The sequence below is a fragment of the Scyliorhinus torazame genome, chromosome 6 (genome assembly GCF_047496885.1).
Source record: "Scyliorhinus torazame isolate Kashiwa2021f chromosome 6, sScyTor2.1, whole genome shotgun sequence".
Lineage (NCBI taxonomy): Eukaryota > Metazoa > Chordata > Chondrichthyes > Carcharhiniformes > Scyliorhinidae > Scyliorhinus > Scyliorhinus torazame.
Genome location: NC_092712.1, coordinates 182,452,013 through 182,472,624, shown reverse-complemented (window position 1 = coordinate 182,472,624; position 20,612 = coordinate 182,452,013). Strand labels below are relative to the sequence as shown.

The following is a 20,612-nucleotide window of genomic DNA, read 5'->3' as shown; positions in this document are numbered from 1 at the left end:
CACCACCCTTACACTCCCCTCCCCAACACCCTCCCCCCTTCCCAACACACCCACACCATCCCCACTACCCCCTGACCCACAGTGCAATCATGCATCCTGTCTTGCGTCTTGCAGGAGCTGCTGGTGATGGGCGGGCCCTTCTGTGTCCCCCGCCCCCCGATCCCAGCCACAGACACAGCCAGAGCCTCTGATGTCGACGAGTGACAAAGGCGACACTGACACAGATGGGAACCATCGACCCGGATCCCAGGACACCTCAGAACTCAAGTCCTGAGATGACACAGATTTCCCGTCACAGTTATCTCCAACCCCATGTGCCAACTCGCGACAATGATGAGACCAACATGGACGGGAGCCATCGACCCGGAGCTCTAGTCCGGGAAAGACGCTGACTTCCCGTCACAGCTCCTCCACCATCCCAGAGACACTCACCTTGATTGGGCACTTTAGCGAAGAGGCTCATGGGGCACTATCTGATGGGCACCACACACATGCTCCGGTACAGCAGGTGGTGGTAGGATCTCCCGAGGGGGCGGATAGTCAGAGGGCAGGCCAATCCCAGGGACTGGCTGTCGTCCAGATGGGTTTGGGGCTTCTGGAACGGATGGCCACATTGATTGTGGAGATGCAGTTGCAGAGCCAGGGACTACCTGCAGGCCCAGGTTGTGCAGTCCAACCGCGTGCAGGAGCAGGAGGTGGTGCTGATCATGTGTGCTACCCAGGCCAACACCGCACGAGTGGCGTCCGCAACGGTGGCCTTGAGAACAAAGGTTTTGATCCTGGATCAGCATGTCCAAGGCCTGGGGCATTCTGTGCCGGCAGCGGCCGAGGCCGCCCTATCACAGGCAGCCATGTGCCAGGGCCACCTGGACATTACAGCGGTGTTCCTGAGCATAGCCCACTCACAGGAGGCCATGGCTAAGAATGGCGGCGGCATTGCCCAGGCGCTGGCCGATGTGGCGCAGACACAGAAGGAGATAGCCCAGTCCCAGAGGAAGATGGCGCAGTCACTGGCTGATATGACACAGACCCAGAACATGGTTGTACACTAACAACGTGATGTGGCGCAGCCCAGATGGCGATAGTCCACTCCCTGTGTTTCCATGGCCACGAGCAGGCAGACCCTGGCTGAGACGACAGCGGGCCTCCAGGTTCAGCAACACTAAAGAGGCCGGGGAGCCTCTGGGGTTATCTTCGCTCGCACCCCCGTCCCATGGAATAGCCCAGGGGCCATCCGGCACCCTGAGGGAGGAGGAGATAATGGGGGCCGTACCTGTGACTCCCGCAGGGGAGGTGCCAGAAAACCACAGCGTAGTGGACTCTCCCCATCTGTCCCTTGTGCATCTGATGGGCAGTGGGCAGAAGAAGGTGGCACCATGCCATCTGGGACATGCCAGTGACCTCTAGGCCCATCCAGGCCCGGTCGCCCCAGACGAACCACAGCAGGCCACCTCCATTCCTAATGTACCATCTGGTATATACCTAGGCATCGTATTAGGGCCCAGAAGGCGAAGGTTAGACGCCAGTTAAGTCAGCAGGGGTGCAGGGCACAGTTTAGCAATAGGACCTAGGGCACAAATCTGTATATATGTTTTCACATTAACCACCTGTGCCCAATGTTACAACTTGCCTCGGTGCTCTGTCAGAAGGATGTGAGGTGTGGGCTGGCCTGGACTGGCTGCAGAATGGACTCGGTGGGGGGAAATTGGTGGATATTGGGGTTGGACTTGGCCCGGAAACCACAGTTCAGCCCCTGCTCACCAGGGGATCGATGGGACTGTGTGATCGAATGGCCTGCTCACAAGCAGAGATCACCCAGGTGAAAGTGCTACCGTATGATGTGGAGCATCAGAGCTTTTCGCAGAGCGGGTTGGCATCATCCTTCATCCCATGGACCACACCAGCTGCTACTGCCACCCAAGGCCCACATCCTGTAGTGTGGCAGGTATGTATCACGGTGGGAGTAGCTTTGCGGGCGCGGGAGGGGATGGATGCGGTGCCCTTGCCCCTGGCCAATCTCCCCCCAACACCTCCAGTCGGTGAACCAGGGGGCGGTCCGAGTGTCCTGTGCGCGTTCGCCCTGGCGCACAGGTTGTGTGGCCCCCTGTGCTTGAAGCATCGCTCGATCACACTCCTGGTCAGGGCATGAGCGTCATGCACCTCAGGATAGATGTCATCAGCCATGAAACACCTTTTTAATGGCGTCAACCAGTGCTGATGGTTGACACCGTCCAGCGTGGAGGTAGCTCACGGCCTGGGGGGGGCCGCAGGAGAGATGATGTGCGGCGGGGGGAGGGTGGGGTGTGGTGGGCTTCGGGGGAGTGCCGAGGAAGGGGAGGGTCGAGGAAGGGGAGGGTGAGTGCCGGCGAGGGGGATGGGGGGGGGGTGAGTACCGGGGACCGGGGGGGTGGGGGGGGGGGGTGGGGGGGTGAGCGCCGGGGATGGGAGGGTGAGTGCCGGGGATGGGAGGGTGAGTGCTGCGGACAGGGGGGGGTGAGTGCCGGGGATGGGGGGTGAGTGCCGGTACGGGGGGAGAGTGCCGGGTACGGGGGGATGAGTGCCGGGTACGGGGGGGGGTGAGTGCCGGGGATGGGGGGGTGAGTGCTGCGGACGGGGGGGGGTGAGTGACGGGGAGGGGGGGTAGGAGTCGGGGGGCAGGTGAGTGCCTGGGACGGGGGGGTGCGAGGGCAAGGGAGTTTGTCCGTCTGGCCAGGTGCCATCCTCCAACAGTCGTGCCCATGCAGCCCATGCCACCTGGCTGGGGAGAGGGGGGTACGGGCAATGATGACATGTCGTTGTTTCTCCCCCCCCCCTCCCCCCGCAGGCCATCATGTTTTTTGATCAGCCAGCGATGTTGGCCGCCATGGCGGCAGCCGCTATTCCCCATGTTGCCCTGGAGGAGGAGGAGGAGGAGCGTGCCAGAGAGGCGGTGCAGGCTGCCGCAGAGGAGCATGCCGCAGCGGGGCAGGTGGCAGCCGCCCAGGCTGGAGGGACACCCGCCCGACAGGACGCGGAGGAGCAGGGGGAGCACGTAGTGGAGGAGGAACACGAGGAGAGGGGGGAGGACGCCGCGGCACCACGGCAACGGAGGCACCCGAGGGCGCCCCGTGTGTACCGGCCCCGGCAGTCATACCAGGACCTCACGGACCGGGAATGCAGGAGGAGACTCCGGATGAGCCAGCAAACCGTGGCACACATCTGCCACCTGCTGACACACCTGGCACCGCATGGCACTGGGGCATCCTGCGGGTGGTCAGCATCTGCGGGGATGGGTGCCTCGACGTTTGCTCCTGCGATACACAATGAAGCATGCATGGTTAGACACGCAGGCAGTGATCAGGTGATATGGGGGAGGGGGGATATGGGGGAGGGGGGATATGGGGAAGGGGGGATATGGGGAAGGGGGGAATGGGGAGGGGGGATATGGGGGAGGGGGGATATGGGGACGGGCTGTCGGTGGCTCACTTGCTGGTGGGCCCCCGACCTCTGCATCGGCAACCTCCCGGTCCTCAGGTCCGCCAGCCAGTTCCAGGGCCCTTTCCTCATGTACGGTGAGTGGCCTCTCATCAGCTGGGCCCCCTCCAGTCCTCTCATGCTCCCTGTTGTTGTGTGCGCGCTTCTCCTGTGAGGGGCGGGTGGGTGGCAGGGGTAAATGGCAACAGTGTTAGACAGGTATATGAATGCACGCAATCGGTTGCGCGTATAGTGCAGAGGTTAGGGTAGGGTTGGTTTCACCTGGGGGTGTGCCACACATCGGGCAGGGGGGGGGGGGGGCGGGGGGGGGGGGCGGGGGGGGACTCATCCTGGCTGGCCTGACGAAGTCGTTCACCTTCTTGTGGCACTGGGTGTCTGTCCATGATGTCAGAGCCACAGCGCTGACGGCCTCTGTCACCTCCCTCCACAGACGCCGGCTGAGGCGTGGGGCGACCCTGCGGCCGTGTCTAGGGTACAGGGACTCCCTCTTCTCCTCCACTGCGTCCAGGAGCGCCTCGATGTTGCGGTCCTGGAACCTCGGGGCTGTGCGGCGGGCGGCCATCTTGTCGGGTCTTTCGGGATGGGGGGGGAGGCGCGTTTTTGAGCAGTCACACCATGCGGCATCAATGACGCCGCATGGCGTCACCGTCCACGTCGGGTGACGCCATCGCGAATGGCGTCACGCCGCTGCTAGCCCATTCGGGGCCGGAGAATTTGCGTTGTTTGGGGGGTGGCCCGACGCCGGAGTGATCCGCGTTGTTTTTGGCGCCGGGTCTCGGATATCACGCCAGGTTTTGGAGAATCCCGCCGCTGGTATCTTTTTTAAATTTGTACCGCAACCCAAACTTCGCCATCAACTGTTCCAAAGATCTCGGACCGGAGCCCCCAAATTATGCTGCAATTCCCTGGGGTAGTGCGCAGTCAATTCCAGCCCCACTTATCCACGAGTCACAATACAATTGAATTAACCAATAATTTTTAGAAAAATACCCCAAATCTTTGGCCCTTGGCTGCCCAATAATTACAGTCACCAGATTTGTAAATTTAAACATAATTACTTTTTATTTATAACAAGAACTATAATGCAATATGCAGAAAATTCAACTGGTTAACTATCACCTTATACCTAATCCGCCACTTTAACCTTCCCCCAAACTCTACACATACACTCGCATGACAAACAAACTCAAATGAGAGGAGAAAGCAGAAAATAATAAGTAAAAGGAAAAATAGTCCTTGTTTCAGATTGTTTTCTTTAAGTAGACCTTCCGTCAAAGTGAGACTTCAGATCCAGGGGTGAGATTCTCCGCACTCCCGCCACGTCGGAGAATCGCCGGGGGCTGGCGTGAATCCCGCCCCCGCCGGTTGCCGAATTCTCCACCACCGGATATTCGGTGGGGGCGGGAATTGCGCCGCGCCGGTTGGCGGGCCCCCCCCCCGCCACTAAAATACCTGTCCCGCCGGCGTAGATTAAACCACCTACCTTACCGGCGGGACAAGGCGGCGCGGGTGGGCTCCGGTGTCCTGGGGGGGGGCACGGGGCGAACTGGCCCCGGGGGTGCCCCCATGGTGGCCTGGCCCGCGATCGGGGCACACCGATCCGCGGATGGGCCTGTGCCGTGGGGGCACTCTTTCCCTTCCGCCTTCGCCACGGTCTCCACCATGGCGGAGGCGGAAGAGACTCCCTCCACTGCGCATGCGCGGGAATGCCGTCAGCGGCCGCTGACGCTCCCGCGCATGCGCCGCCCGGAGATGTCATTTCTGCGCCAGCTGGCGGGGCACCAAAGGCCTTTTCCGCCAGCTGGCGGGGCGGAAATTCGTCCGGCGCCGGCCTAGCCCCTTAAGGGAGCATTCCGCACCTTTGGGGCGACGCGATGCCCGACTGATTTACGCCGTTTTGGGCGCCAGTCGGCGGGCATCGCGCCGTTTCCGGAGAATTTCGCCCCAGGTCTCTATTTGCAGCCTGTAATGGTTTCACTGTAGATTTGTTCATTCAGGTTTCTGTATGTTCAGGAGTACAGAAACTCACAGTCTTTCTAGAGAGAGAGAGAGAGAGAGGGAGAAGAGAAGCATGTCCTTCCCCTGAGTATCCAGGATTCAAACTGCTCTCCTTGGGTGTCTGAAAATCATCCCACTCCAGTAGGGCCTAATCACCACATGTTAACAATCAGAATACAATTCATTGGCCACCTGCCAATCAATCAAACCAAGTCCCATCCCATCTCTGAGGTGCCAAAAAGTCTGGTTTTGCTGTCCAAAGCAAGCAACGCCATATACTATGTTGCAACTTCTTGAATTCCCACTGCTCTCTGCTGCTTGACTTAAAGATATGTATCCATTAAACGTCCGTGATTCAAAAATTATAATGGCAAAAAGTACAGAAAGGAGAAATAAGGGAAGCAATAGGAAGGCCTCTGACACTCTGGATGCCGCCAAAATCCAAATTGTGGCTCCAGCAGCAGCAAATCTGCTGCATAGTGATCTGATCTTCCTGCCACAAGCCTGATAATGAGATACTGAAACTCATTCCAATTCAGCACAGATCCAGCCTCACCAATCATTCAACCTTTTAATTCTCTCATTTTGACATTCATATGTATAGGATACTGCAAACATTTTAATGGTTACTGCACGACTACTTAATTCGCTGTATGTGAAGTGCTGAAGTTGTATAGAAATGCAACTCATTTCCTTTCAAATGGCATGGAGATCCTCAGCAAAAAGCAACTAAGCACTCCATGTCCGTCAGGAATTCCCGAGAAATGGAACCCGGCTGTCCAACATATTTATCCATAAAAAACTTTAAAACATTTGTTCTCACAATAAAGCACAAGTCCACGTTGTAAGATTTTAAAAAAAATAAGACTTCAGGTCCTGGAAATATCTTCCTTGCAATAATTGAAAATTGCAAAAGTAGCTATTATCTGGAGGGCAAGGGTGGCAATAGATCATTCAATGTTGTATGGATTAGTGATAAATATAGTTGTCATGCAAAAGGTGGATTTTAATTCATTCAATCATCATTTTCGACCTACACTGGACCACCAAACAACTTCTGGCCCTCCTTTTCTTTCTTATTTTTTTTTGGTTCTAAGAATATAAGAAATAGCAAATGACCATCTACAACAAGAGAGAATTCTCCTTTCGATATTCAATGACATTACCATCACTGAATCTCCCACTATCAACATCCTGGGCGTTTCCGTTGACTAGAGATTGAACTGGACTAGCCGTATAGAGACTGTGCCAACAAAAGCATCTCAGACGCTTGGAATCCTGTAGCGAGTAGCTCACCTTCTGACTCCCCAAAGCCTGTCCACAATCTACAAGGCACAAGTCAAGAGTGTAATGGAATACCTAGATGAGTGCATAAGACGTAGGAGCAGTATTAGGCCACTCAGCCCATCGAGTCTGCTCCACCATTCAATCATGGCTGATATGTTTCTCATGCCTATTCTCCTGCCTTTTCCCCATATCTCCTGACCCCCTTATTAATCAAGAACCTATCTATCTCTGTCTTAAAGACATTCAGTGAATTGGCCTCCACAGCCTTCTGCAGCAAAGAGTTCCACAGATTCACCACCCTCTGACTGAAGAAATTCCTCCTCATCTCAGTCTTCAAGGATCGTCCCTTTAGTCTGAGGCTGTGCCCTCGGGTTCTTGTTTTTTCTACGAGTGGAAACACCCTCCCCATGTCCACTCCATCCAGGCCTCTCAGTATCCTATAAGTTTCAATAAGATCCTCCCTCTCCCTTCTAAACTCCAACGAGTACAGACCCAGAGTCCTCAACCGCTCCTCATATGACAAGCTCTTCATTCCAGGGCTCATTCTTGTGAACCTCCTCTGGACCCTTTCCAAGGCCAGCACATCCTTCCTTAGATATGGGGCCCGAAACTGCTCACAATACTTCAAATGAGTTCTGACCAGAGCCTCATACAGCCTCAGAAGTACATCATCCCTGCTCTTGTTTTTAGCCTTCTCGACATGAATGCGAACATTGCATTTGACTTCGAACTGCTGACTGAACCTGCATGTTAAACTTCAGAGAATCTTGAACTAGGATTCCCTTTGCGCTTGTGATTTCCTAAGTCTTTTCCCATTTAGAAAAATAGTCTGTGCCTCCATTCTTCCTACCAAAGTGCCAAACCTCACACTTTTCCAGATTGTATTCCATCTGCCACTTCTTTGCCCATTCTTCTAGTCTGTCGAAGTCCTTCTGCAACTCCCCTGCTTCCTCAATACTACCTGTACCTCTGCATATCTTTGTATCATCTGCAAACTTAGCAACAGTGCCCTCAGTTCCATCTTCCAGATCATTAATTATATTGTGAAAAGTTGTGGTTCCAACACCAACCCCTGAGGCAAACCACAAGTCAGCGGCTGCCATCCTGAAAAAGCTCCCTTTATCCCCACTCTCTGCCTTCTGCCAGCCAGCCAATCCTCCATCCATGCCAGGATCTTACCCTTAACACCATTGGCTCTTAACATATTTAACAGCCTCCTGTACGACACCTTGTCAAAGGGCATCTGGAAACCTAAATAGATCACATCCGCTGGTTCTCCTTTGTCTAAATTCCTTGTTACCTCCTCAAAGAATGCTAACAGATTTGTCAGACATGACCTCCCCTTAATGAAGCAGTGCTAACTTAGTCATATTTTATCATGCACTTCCAAGTACTCCGCAATCTCATCATTAATAATGAATTCTAAAATCTTACCAATGACTGAAGTCAGGCTAACCAGCCTATAATTTCCCATCTTCTGCCTCCCATCCCTTCTTAAACAGGAGTGTTACATTAGCCATGTTCCAGTTCTCTGGGACTTTCCCTGCCTACAGTAATTCCTGAAAGATCACCACCGATGCCTCCACAATGTCCTCAGCTATCTCCTTTAGAACGCTGGGGTGTAGTCCACCTTCAAACTTTTAAGTTTCCCCAGGACCGTCTCCTTAGTGATGGCCACTACACTCACCTCTGCCCCCTGATTCCTCTGAAGTTCTGGTATCCCACCGATGCATCAGTACTCATGGAGCTTGGCGTCATCCAGGAAAAAGCAGCCCATTGGATTGGCATCCCTTCTATAAACATTCTCTCCTTCCACCACCGACGCACAATGACAGTCATGTGTGTCCCATCTAAAACGTGCACTGCAGGATCTAACCAAGGTTCCGTAAGCAGCACCTTCAAAACCCACTACCGTCTAGAAGGACAAGGGCAGCAGATACCTGGGAACACCACCATCTGGAAGTTCCCATCCAAGTCACTCTCCATCCTGACTTGGAAATATATTGCCATTCCTTCACTGTCACTGGGTCAAAATCCTGGAACTCACTCCCTAATAGCACTGTGGGTGTAGCTCCATCACATGGACTGTAGCGGTTCAAGGAGGCGGCTGAGCACCACCTTCTCAAAGGTAATTAGGGATGGACACTGAATGCTGGTCTAACCAGTGAAGCCCACATCCCTGGAATGAATAAAATGAATATTCATAGGCTGCCTCAAGCCTGCTCTCGCGTGGCTGAAATGCGACAGTAACTTTACACTCCTGCCCTTTTCTCATATCCCTTGATTCTCTTGTAGTACAGCATTTATATGGCTGATCTAGTTCAGTTTCTGGTCAATGGAAACAATGGTGTTACAATATATAGAAACATAGAAAATAAGAGCAGGAGCCTGCTCCGCCATTCATTGTGATCATGGTTGATTATCCAAGTCAACCTGAACCCTCCTTCTCCCATATCCTTTGATTCTCTTCTCCCCAAATGCTATATCTAACTGTTTCTTGAAAACATACACAATGTTTTGGACTCAGCTACTTTCTGTGGTAGCAAAGTCCACAGGCTCACCATCCTCTGGGTGAAGAAAGTTCTCCTCATCTCTGTCCTAAATGGTCTACCCTGTTTCCTCAGACAGTGACCTCTGGTTCTGGACATTCCCACCATTGTGAGTATCCTTCTTGCATCTACCCTGTATAGTTCTGTTAGAACTTTATAGGTTTCTATGAGATCCATAGAATCTCATATTTCTGAAGTTCAGTGAATACAATCCTTTTTTTTAATTTGAAGTACCCAATTCTTTTTTTTTCCAATTAAGGGGCAATTCAACATTGCCAATCCACCTACCCTGCACATCTTTGGGTTGTGATGCTGGGACTCACGGAGACACGGGGAGAATGGGCGGCACGGTATCGCAGTGCCTAGCCCTGTCACTTCACAGCTCAGGGTCCCAGGTTCGATTCCCGGCTTGGATCACTGTCTGTGTAGAGTCTGCATGTCCTCCCCATGTCTGTGTGGATTTCCTCCGGGTGCTCCAGTTTCCTCCCACAATCCAAAGATGTGCAGGTTAGGTGGATTGGCCATGCTAAATTGCCTTAGTGTCCAAAAGGATTAGGTGGGGTTACTGGGTTATGGGGATCGGATGGAGGTGTGGGCTTAAGTGGGGTGCTCTTTCCAAGGGCCAGTGCAGACTCGACGGGCTGAATGGCCTCCTTCTGCATTGTAAATTCTATGACTTTATGATTCTATGAATGTGCAATCTCCACGCGGACAGTGACACGGGGCCAGGATCGAACCCGGGTCCTTGTCGCTGCGAGGCAGCAGTGCGAACCATTGAGCCACCATGCCGCCCTGAGCAAATACAATCCTAACCCACCCAATCTCTCCTCGTTTGTCAGTCCTGCCATCCCAGGAATCAGTCTGGTAAACCTTTGCTGCACTCCCTCTAGAGCAAGAACACCCTTCCTCAAATGAGACCAAAACTGCACACAATATTTCATGTGTGGCCTCACCAAGGCCCTATACAATTGCAGCAAGACATCCCTGCTCCTACACTTGAATCCTCTCGCAATGAAAGCCAACATACAATTTGCCTTCTTTACTGCCTGTTGTAGCTGCATGCTTACCTTCAGTAACTGGTGTACAAGGGCACCCAGGTAATGTTGCACACTATCCTCTCCTAATTTATGGCCTTTCAGATGATAATCTGCCTTCTTGTTTTTGTCACCAGTGGATAACCTCACAATTATCCAAATTATACTGCATCTTCCATTAATTTGCCCACTCACTCAACTTGTCCAAATCACACTGAAGGATCTCTGCATCCTCCTCACAGTTCACCCTCCCAACTTTATGTCATCTGCAACTCTGGAGATATGACATTTAGTTCCCTCATCAAAATCATGAATATATATTGTGAATAGCTGGGATCCCATCATTTCCACACCATTTCCAAGCTTTAAAAGATAGTTGTTACATTTGGAATTATGGAGGAAAATGTAATTCATTTATGGAGAGAAAATATTGCCATGAATAAAAAATGCAACTCGGAATTGCAGTCCGTCAAATTTCTTTATGATTCAATCAGGGCAAAATATGTGAGGAATAGGCAACCCACAAATGTTAACCTTTCATTATCTTTTCACTCCCACTTTGGAAGCCTAATAAGTATAATGCAAGTTATTCACCCTGTTTTGGAGGGCGATTGGCACTGCTAAGATAAATTGCCATTATTGCAGCAACCGTAATAGGCAATTTCCATGTTGTGTTACTAATTGTCAAAGCAGGTGTGTTTATATGGATTCATTTCCACAAACGGAATGTTAAAGGTAGGGACATAGGGGACGGGATTCTCTGATCCTGAGGCTAAGTGTTGACGCCATCGTAAACGCCGTTGCGTTTCACCACGGCGTCAACAGGCCCCCAGGAGCAGCGATCCTGAGCCCTACAGGAGACCAGCATGGTACTGGAGCGACCCACGCCGCTCCAGCTGCCGATACCGATATCAAATGGGCGCCGCAGGTCTGCGCACGCTCACTGCGACAGGCGCGAATGCTCACTGCGAGCAGCGCGAATGCGCGGCAGCTCCCTTCTCTGCGCTGGCCCCGACGCAACATGGCGACGGGGGCCGGTGCGGAGCAAAAGAGGCCCCACCATGAGAGGCCGGCCGGCCGGCCGGTAGGCCCCCGATCGCGGGCCAGGCCACGGTGGAGGCCTCCCCGGGGTCGGACCCCCCCCCCCCAGGCCGCCCCCACAGGATGGATGCCGAGGTCCCGCCGGGTAGGAGCACATGTGAACGGTGGCAGCGGCGGGACTCGTTTTTTTTGGGAGGCCACTCGGCCCATCTGGGGTGGAGAATTGGCGGGGGGGGGTGCTGCGCAGAACGGCCTCTGACCGGTGCTGCGCCGGCGCCAATGGCGCCGATTCTCCGCAACTGGAGAATCGGCTGACCGGCGTTGGGGCGTCGTCGCACGATTCGCACCCGGCCCTCCAATTCTCCGACCCGGCGTGGGCTGAGAGAATCCCGCCGAGGAACTGCTGAATGGAAAAATGGCCAGGGCCATTCTGGTGTCACAGATAGCAAATAATTCTCCATCAATTAGTCTACAACAGACAAGCCCTGTAAAAGTGGGAGGGGAAAATACATTTTCTAAGCATACATTCTGAAGCAGAATGGTGCAGTGCTGGTTTTGCGTGGCTGACAGTGTCTAACATTTTTGAAGCCAAAAGGGAAAAAAGAAAGATAGCAGCATCTGTTGCAGAAATGTATGGGTTCATCAGAACGTGCCGTTCCAAGGTCTGTGTCTGGTCTTTTTGTGTCTTCAGCAATGAATAAAGTGCCTTCAAAGAATGTGGTTTATCACTTCCAGGGGTGCACACCCCAAGGTGGTAAAGTATTTACAGTTGTACGGATTGAATGTAATTTCCTCCAAGTTCTCAGTTTAATACCGATTGAAGGAACTGGCCAAAATGAGCCGATGTGGTTATATTGAAGCAACATAACTATTGCTTATAAATTAAAGCCGCAGTGAGTGTTGCGTTAAGCGTACATGCTTGGAGTCACCACGGAGACATGTGTGGTTTACCGTGCTCACTGCTGAAACAAGTTCTAATCTCATCAACCAATGCATCACTGCCCCTCGCTTTTTGTTTATTTCCAGATCTTCGCAGCAGCTCAATCCGGAGGCGCTTCTTCCCGCAGAGCGGTTCACGCCAGCACTCGGTGCAGTCACAATCCCTGTTCCACCCAATAAATGAAACCTTCTCAAGCCCAAAGGTGCGTGTGGAGAGGAGGAATCCCAACACGGAGCGGTTAGTTCGACTAGGCGCGCCTCTGGGATGTGACGGGAATGAGTGCGAGGACCACCATGACTAACCAGGAAAAGTGGATCACCCTCAGCCCTGCAGAATTCTCCCAGTTACAGAAGTACGCCCAGTGTAAGTATTCCAAAATCCCTCCAGCCATTCAGTTGAGCAGAAAGCGGCTGTTTCGGATGCTCACGCTGTACAAGGGTTTGGCAGGTTGATTGTACTGTGATAGGTTTGATTTAAAATAGATGAGAATCACATTGAGGATTAACAGCGCGCAGCAAATCGCGATGTAACAGGAGGAGAATGGGTCCTATATATTTCAAAACCAAGTGTCACTTAAAGCCGACACTTGTTATATGTCTGATCATGTAACATTGCTAACCGCTACAATTGGGGGTACAACAACTGAGTGTTTTATATTAGTGTATTATATTTATTATGTTGCTTTCGTAACATAGCGAATGGTATGCTTATTTTTGCATTGCTAATTAATTCACAGGAGGTACTTTTACTCCGGGCTGAATTCCAAACAGAACCTTTGGATCAGCCCGGAGGACCTGCCTGGTCTTGGTGAATGTTGCTCACCCTGTGTGTTGCGCTGGGAGCACATCCCCAGGCTGCGAAGTGAAGGGGCACTGTTAAAATGCACACTTCTGCATTTTGCCCAGGAAGCAAGAGCATTGCTCACATATCCGCGTCGACCTAGAGCCGAAACAGTCATGTATCTGTGAACCCCAACTCGCTTGAGCATCAATAGATTTTGCTACATGTTATATAATGTTGTGCTGCCATGCTAAGGATCACAGTTATTTAAAGCGCAGTTGCCAGTGTGTTAAGTGCAGCCGCCAATTATCACATGAGGAAGAGGAAACCAGCTGCATTGGATTTAAACAGTTTTCTAATTTGTATGTTTCAGCTCTGGAAAAAAACCCTGAATTATTCATTTTAATCGGGTGGTCAATTTCTCAGTGAATTGCGTCCACGAGCATGAAAAACATCTCGGGAAGTTCTATTCTTATGCCATTAAATCAGTGTGCATCTTTGGAAAAGCCTTCGTTAGTTCTATTCTTTGCCCCAATAATTGGCGTATTAGAGGGACCTTTGACATTCCCAGAGTATACCAGGGTTCCTGGGCTTGCAAACCGTTTCTTCATATGAATTCCAAGTATATGCTTCTTAATAGTCTGCTCCAATAGCCAAACATAATTATGAATGTGGTAGATTAAGTTCCCAGTTGTTGCTTTCCAGCGAGACAATAGAAAGATCACAATTCTCACGAGGTTCAAACCAAATTGGTCCTGTTGGAAAACCTCTTGTAGAAACTTTTATGGTGAAACCACAACCATAGAATCCCTACAGTGCAGAAAGAGGCCATTCGGCCCATCGAGTCTGCACTGGACCATTGGAAAGAGCAACCTACCTAGGTCCATGCCCTACCCCGGTAACCTAACCTAACCTTTTGGACACTAAGGGGCAATTTAATATGGCCAATCCACCTAACCTGTGCACCTGTGGACTGTGGGAGGAAACCGGAGCACCTGGAGGAAACCCACGCAGACATGGGGAGAAAGTGCAGTGACCCAAGGTTGGATTTGAACCTGGGACCCTGGGGTTGTGAGGCAGCAGTGCTAACCACTGTGCCACCGTGCCGCCCCAAATCATGGGCGTCATTCTCCGACCCCCCGCCGGGTCGGAGAATGGCCGTTGGCCGCCGTGAATCCCGCCCCCGCCGAAGTCTCCGGTACCGGCCAGGAATTGCCTGTCCCGCCGTCGTAAATCAAACCTGGTATTCACCGGCGGGACCAGGCGGCGTGGGCGGGCTCCGGGGTCCTGGGGGGGGCGCGGGGCGATCTGACCCCGGGGGGTGCCCCCACGGTGGCCTGGCCCGCGATCGGGGCCCACCGATCCGCGGGCGGGCCTGTGCCGTGGGGGCACTCTTTCCCTTCCGCCTCCGCTACGGCCTCCACCATGGCGGAGGCGGAAGAGACTCTCCCCACTGCGCATGCGCGGGAAACTGACAGCGACCGCTGACGCTCCCGCGCATGCACTGGGAAACTGACAGCGGTCGCTGATGCTCCCGTGCATGCGCCGCATTTCCGCGCCAGCTGGCGGGGAAACAAACGCCATTTCCGCCAGCTGGCGGGGCGGAAATCCCTCCGGCGTCGGCCTAGCCCCTCAATGTTGGGGCTAGGCCGCCAAAGATGCGGAGCCTTCCGCATCTTTGGGCCGGCGCGATGCCCGTCTGATTGGCGCCGGCTTTGGCGCCAGTCGGCGGACATCCCGCCGTTGGGGGAGAATTTCGCCCCAGATTGCCTATTACTGAAAACAGTGACTCAAACTCCAATAGCTCCTACTTCTTGAATGATTGCTTTGAAGAATTTGTTTTGATTGTCAGTGGCAGTAAAATTGATAAAGGGAGGTTAGGCGTATGTACTTGAATTGGACGGAATTGATCAGTGGTGTCACACAAAGATCTGTGCTGTGGGGTCTCAACTATTCAAGATTTTTATTAACCATTTAGTCAAGGTAATGGAGAACCAAATATGTATATTTACTAATAATAAGTCAGGATTGGTAGCATAGAAAGTAGAATTCCCAAAAGACATTAATTGAGGAGAAAAAAACTGTGGCAGATGCATTTTAATGCCAGAGTAATTTTAATCAAAATAAAAAAGATAGATATGGGGCGGGATTCTCCGGTCTGCCAGCTGTGTTTTCCGTCGCGGCATGCCCTTGCCGGCTGTGGGATTCTGTGTTCCCGCAGCCGGGCAATGGGGTTTCCCATTGTGCCCACCCCACGCCGTCGGGAAACTGACGGGTGCGCTGCCGGCAGATCAGAAGATCCCATCGATGGAGAATTCTGCTGCCGGATTTTTTTTTATTGTGAAAAGCTGGGAAATTGGAGGTTAAAATGATTTTAAGGGTCCATGTACACCGATCACGACTGTTATTTGTAGTGAAATCATATACATGCGCTTTGTGTTCAGAGTTACTGTTTTGCCAGAAACCGCAGAGGAAAATCTAGAAAGACAGGGACATAGGAATGGAGGCAGGTCACTCCCATTAACGCACATCGGTAACAACAGGTGATCTCACACCATTGAAAGGAATGTTCCGGTCTTTGGATTGTCGAAGACCAGACACACGAACAAGATGCACTAAGTGATCCCTCAGAAGTCCTGACGTAATTACTTTGTGGGAATTGCAGAGGCAATTTGAACTTCCAATTCCCCTGTTTCTCAGTACCCTCCAGAAAAGTCAAAGGTTTTGCACTGTTCCGACTTACTTACATACCTGGATAGTTACCCAGGAAATTTTAGAAAAATTTGAGTCTAACTCCTGTCTAACTAGGCAACTGACTCCCCATCCCCTGACCCGATCTGACTAGCCCCCACCACCTGACACCCCTCGAAGCTGACTTGACATTGCCTTCCGACTCGCCTTACTGGACCTGACCACACCACCCAACTCCACCCTCCCCACACCCCCCCCCCCCCCCCAATGACTCCCCAGCTGTCACCCTATCCCCTTACCCATTACTCATTAACCTTATACATCTACCCCTTTACACACTTGACTTCTCTCCTTTTCAAAGAGGCTTTGGGATATTTGAACACAATATCTGAGCACAATACGGCAGCTAGTGCAGTAAAAAGCTTCTTGGGATAGCTTCTGCGGGGATTCTCTTTGCTGATAATGCTGAGGTTTCCTACACTGAGTCAGTTTGGAGTAATCCTTAAATCAAAGATTGCTCAGAAAAATCAGAGGAAGGTTAATGGCGCATTTTTTTTCTGATTAGGGTAAAGAAATAAGGGATCCTCATCGATGAACTGGGCCAATGTTTCTCCGTGTGTGGGAAAAGGTGAAATTGCACAACTCATCTGTCATTATGACATGGAAACTGTTTTTCACCTGAACAGGGTAAACCGTACAATTCCCTGAAATAAATTGTTGGACCAGGGAGGGCATAAGTGCTTCTATTTATATATTGCTGTGTTGTTTGATGTGAAAGTACAATGGAGGAAACTTGGGCGTCATTCTCCGACCCCCCGCCAGGTCGGAGAATGGCCGTTAGCCGCCGTGAATCCCGCCCCCGCCCCCGCCGAAGTCTCCGAAGGGAGAAAAGTCGGCGGGGCGTTAATGGCGCCGCTGACGCGGAGAATGTCACGGGTCTGCGCAAGGCAGCCGATTTTCGGCCTGCCGATATTCTCCCTTCCGGATGGGCCGAAGTCCCGTCGACGTGATGACCGTTCATGTCGACGTCAATCAAACCTCCTTTTCATCGGCGTGACCCGGTGCTCCAGGCTCACGCCGACCAGCGAGGAGGTGAGTGACGGCCTGGGAGGTTGGCTCTGGGCAGGAAATGGCGTGGCCGCAGACTGATTGCGTGAGGAGAGGTGTGTCTCGGCTTGTGTGTGTGTGCGGCGGGGGGGGGGGGTGGTTAGAGTAGGCTGGGCTCCGGGGGAGTGCCGGGAGGGGGTCCGTGCCGGGGTGGAGGTTGGGGGTTGGGGGGGGTCCGTGCTGGGGTGGAGGTTGGGGGTTGGGGGGCGTCCGTGCTGGGGTGGAGGTTGGGGAGGGGGTCCGTGCCGGGGTGGAGGTTGGGGGGGGGTCCGTGCCGGGGTGGAGGTTGGGGGGGGGGGTCCGTGCTGGGGTGGAGGTTGGGGGGGGGTCCGTGCTGGGGTGGAGGTTGGGAGGGGGGGTCCGTGCTGGGGTGGAGGTTGGGGGTTGGGGGGGGGTCCGTGCTGGAGTGGAGGTTGGGGAGGGGGTCCGTGCTGGGGTGGAGGTTGGGGGGGGGTTCCGTGCCGGGGTGGAGGTTGGGCGGGGGTCCGTGCTGGGGTGGAGGTTGGGGGGGGGGGGTCCGTGCTGGGGTGCAGGTTGGGAGGGGGGGTCTGTGTTGGGGTGGAGGTTGGGGGTTGGGGGGGGTCCGTGCTGGGGTGGAGGTTGGGGAGGGGGTCCGTGCTGGGGTGGAGGTTGGGGGGTGGTCCGTGCTGGGGTGGAGGTTGGGGTGGGGGGTCCGTGCCGGGGTGGAGGTTGGGGGGGGGTCCGTGCTGGGGTGGAGGTTGGGGGGGTTCCGTGCTGGGGTGGAGGTGGGAGGGGGGGTCCGTGCTGGGGTGGAGGTTGGGGGTTGGGGGGGGTCCGTGCTGGGGTGGAGGTTGGGGGGGGGGGTCCGTGCCGGGGTGGAGGTTGGGGGGGGGTCCGTGCTGGGGTGGAGGTTGGGGGGGGGGTCCGTGCTGGGGTGGAGGTTGGGAGGGGGGGTCCGTGCTGGGGTGGAGGTTGGGGGTTGGGGGGGGGGGTCCGTGCTGGTGTGGAGGTTGGGGAGGGGGTCCGTGCTGGGGTGGAGGTTGGGGGGTGGTCCGTGCTGGGGTGGAGGTTGGGGGGGGGGTCCGTGCTGGGGTGGAGGTTGGGGGTTGGGGGGGGGTCCGTGCTGGGGTGGAGGTTGGGGGGGTGGTCCGTGCCGGGGTGGAGGTTGGGGGGGGGTCCGTGCTGGGGTGGAGGTTGGGGGGGGGTCCGTGCTGGGGTGGAGGTCGGGAGGGGGGTCCGTGCCGGGGTGGAGGTTGGGGGTTGGGGGGGTACGTGCTGGGGTGGAGGTTGGGGAGGGGGTCCGTGCCGGGGTGGAGGTTGGGGGGGGGGTCCGTGCTGGGGTGGAGGTTGGGGGGGGGTCCGTGCTCGGGTGGAGGTTGGGGAGGGGGTCCGTGCCGGGGTGGAGGTTGGGGGGGGGGTCCGTGCTGGGGTGGAGGTTGGGGGTTGGGGGGGGGGTCCGTGCTGGGGTGGAGGTTGGGGAGGGGGTCCGTGCCGGGGTGGAGGTTGGGGGGGGGTCCGTGCTGGGGTGGAGGTTGGGGGTTGGGGAGGGGGTCCGTGCTGGGGTGGGTGATGGTAGGGCAAATGAGTTGGTCCACCTGGCCAGGTGCCAGCCTCCAACAGTTGGACCCATGCGGTCCATGCCACCTGGCTGGGGGGAGGAGGGGATATGGGCAATGATGACATGTCGTCGTTCCCCTTCCCCCCCACCAGGCCGTCATGTTTTCAGACCATCCAGCGATGTTGGCCGCCGTGGTGGCAGCCGCTCATGTCTATGTTGCCCTGGATGAGGAGGAGGAGGAGGAGGAGGAGCGTGCCAGAGAGGCGGCGCAGGCTGCCGCAGAGGGGCAGGCGGCAGCCGCCCAGGCTGGAGGGACACCTGACCGACAGGACGAGGAGGGGGAGGAGGACGTCGCGGCCCCACGGCAACGGAGGCACCCGAGGGCGCCCCGTGTGTACCGGCCCCGGCAGTCATACCAGGACCTCACGGACCGGGAATGCAGGAGGAGACTCCGGCTGAGCCGGGAAACCGTGGCACACATCTGCCACCTGCTGGCACACCTGTCACCGCGTGGCACTGGCGGGGGACACCCTCTCCCCGTGTCCGTCAAGGTTACGGTGGCCCTGAACTTTTATGCAACGGGGTCATTCCAGGCACCGAGTGGGGACCTGTCCGGCATATCGCAGACATCGGTGCATCGGTGCATCCGGGCAGTGACAGATGCCCTTTATGCCATGGCGCACCGCTACATCCGCTTCCCCGTGGACCGGGCCAGCCAAGATGCCCGGGCCGTGGGCTTCTCTGCCGTTGCCGGGTTCCCCATGGTCCAGGGCGCGATCGATGGGATGCACGTCGCCGTGTGGCCACCTGCAGATAACAGGGCCGTGTTCACTAATAGGAAGGGGACCTATTCAATGAACGTACAGGTGGTCTGCGACCATCGCATGATGATCCTGCACGTCTGCGCCCGTCACCCAGGCAGTGTACACGACTCATTCGTGTTGTCGCGGTCATCCATCCCCGGCATGTACGAGGCACGCCATCCCCGGCTGAGGGGCTGGTTGCTGGGCGACAGGGGCTACCCATTGCGATCGTGGCTGATGACGCCTATACGGAGGCCACGCAATGAGGCGGAGAACCGCTACAATGATGCCCATGTAGCGACAAGGGGAGTGATCGAGAGGTGCTTTGGCGTGCTGAAGATGCGTTTCAGGTGCCTCGACCTCTCTGGGGGCGCCCTCCAGTATCGGTCAGATAGGGTCGGCCGCATCATTGTGGTGTGCTGCGTCCTGCACAACATAGCCCAGCAGAGGGGCGATGTGCCGCAGGCAGAGGAGGGCGGAGTGGAGGAGCAGCAGGAAGAGGCCCAGTCCTCCCAGATGAGGGGGATGGGGGCAATGGTCAGGGCAGACGGGGTAGACACAGGCGGGTGGCTGTCCACCGTTACCGGCTGGCCCAGCGGGCACAGGACAGACTGATAGACGCCCGCTTCACTGACTAGATGGGCGTGGGAATCGGGTAGTATGGCCACAGACCGCACACCATGACAACAGCCGACCACCCACACCCCCCACCCATCCACCCACCCAGCACCCTCACCCCCCTCCCCAACCCCACACACCCCACCCGCATGCACACCACCCCCCCCCCCAATTGCCGATCCACCGGCGGCACAACGGGCCGGGCTCACCCAGTTGCGGGACGCGTGTCTATCGCAGGCCATGGAGGATGATGACAACCCGCCTCCGATGAGCTCCTGGCTCTACATCGTTGGACTATGTCTGACCCATGGCCACAGTACCACCATCCACCCGGACCATCCCTGCATGCGGCTGTGACACTGCAGCGCACGGTCCCGTCCTCTGCCCGGGGGATGTTGATGGCGGCCAAGGGGGAAGGGGGCAGACTCACCTGGGGCTGAGGTAAGACCACCCCACACACACACACTTGCGCTCAACGTACATGACACCCCCGCACACTTTGGACAGAGCACAAAGGCAGCTTCGGTCGGTGTAACATTGACTTTAATAACCAAAGGAGTTCATGCACGTGCCCTAGCCCCTAAAACTCATCTGTGCCCTGCACCCGTGCCAACTTACTCAGTGTCTAATTGTTTGGCCTTACGGGCCCTTTGACTACGTCTACGTGGTTCCCCAGACGGTACAGCAGAACTGGAGGTGGACTCCTGTGATTCCTGCCCTCTGACACTGGATCCCTTTGGCGGCCGTTTCCTGGGGCGTCCTGGCCTAGAT

General features: G+C 55.0%; 1 protein-coding gene across 3 annotated transcripts in view; it reads left to right on the top strand.

Moving 5' to 3' along the window:
* The window catches only part of dgkb (diacylglycerol kinase, beta), a 1,346,936-nt gene that overhangs the window by 46,758 nt on the left and 1,279,566 nt on the right, over nt 1-20,612 (top strand). For all 3 annotated transcript variants that reach the window (XM_072509150.1, XM_072509148.1, XM_072509149.1), the window contains one exon: nt 12,410-12,686. In XM_072509150.1, the coding sequence (XP_072365251.1) occupies nt 12,599-12,686 (88 nt within the window). In that variant the 5' untranslated portion in view covers nt 12,410-12,598. The remainder of the gene's footprint in view (nt 1-12,409; nt 12,687-20,612) is intronic.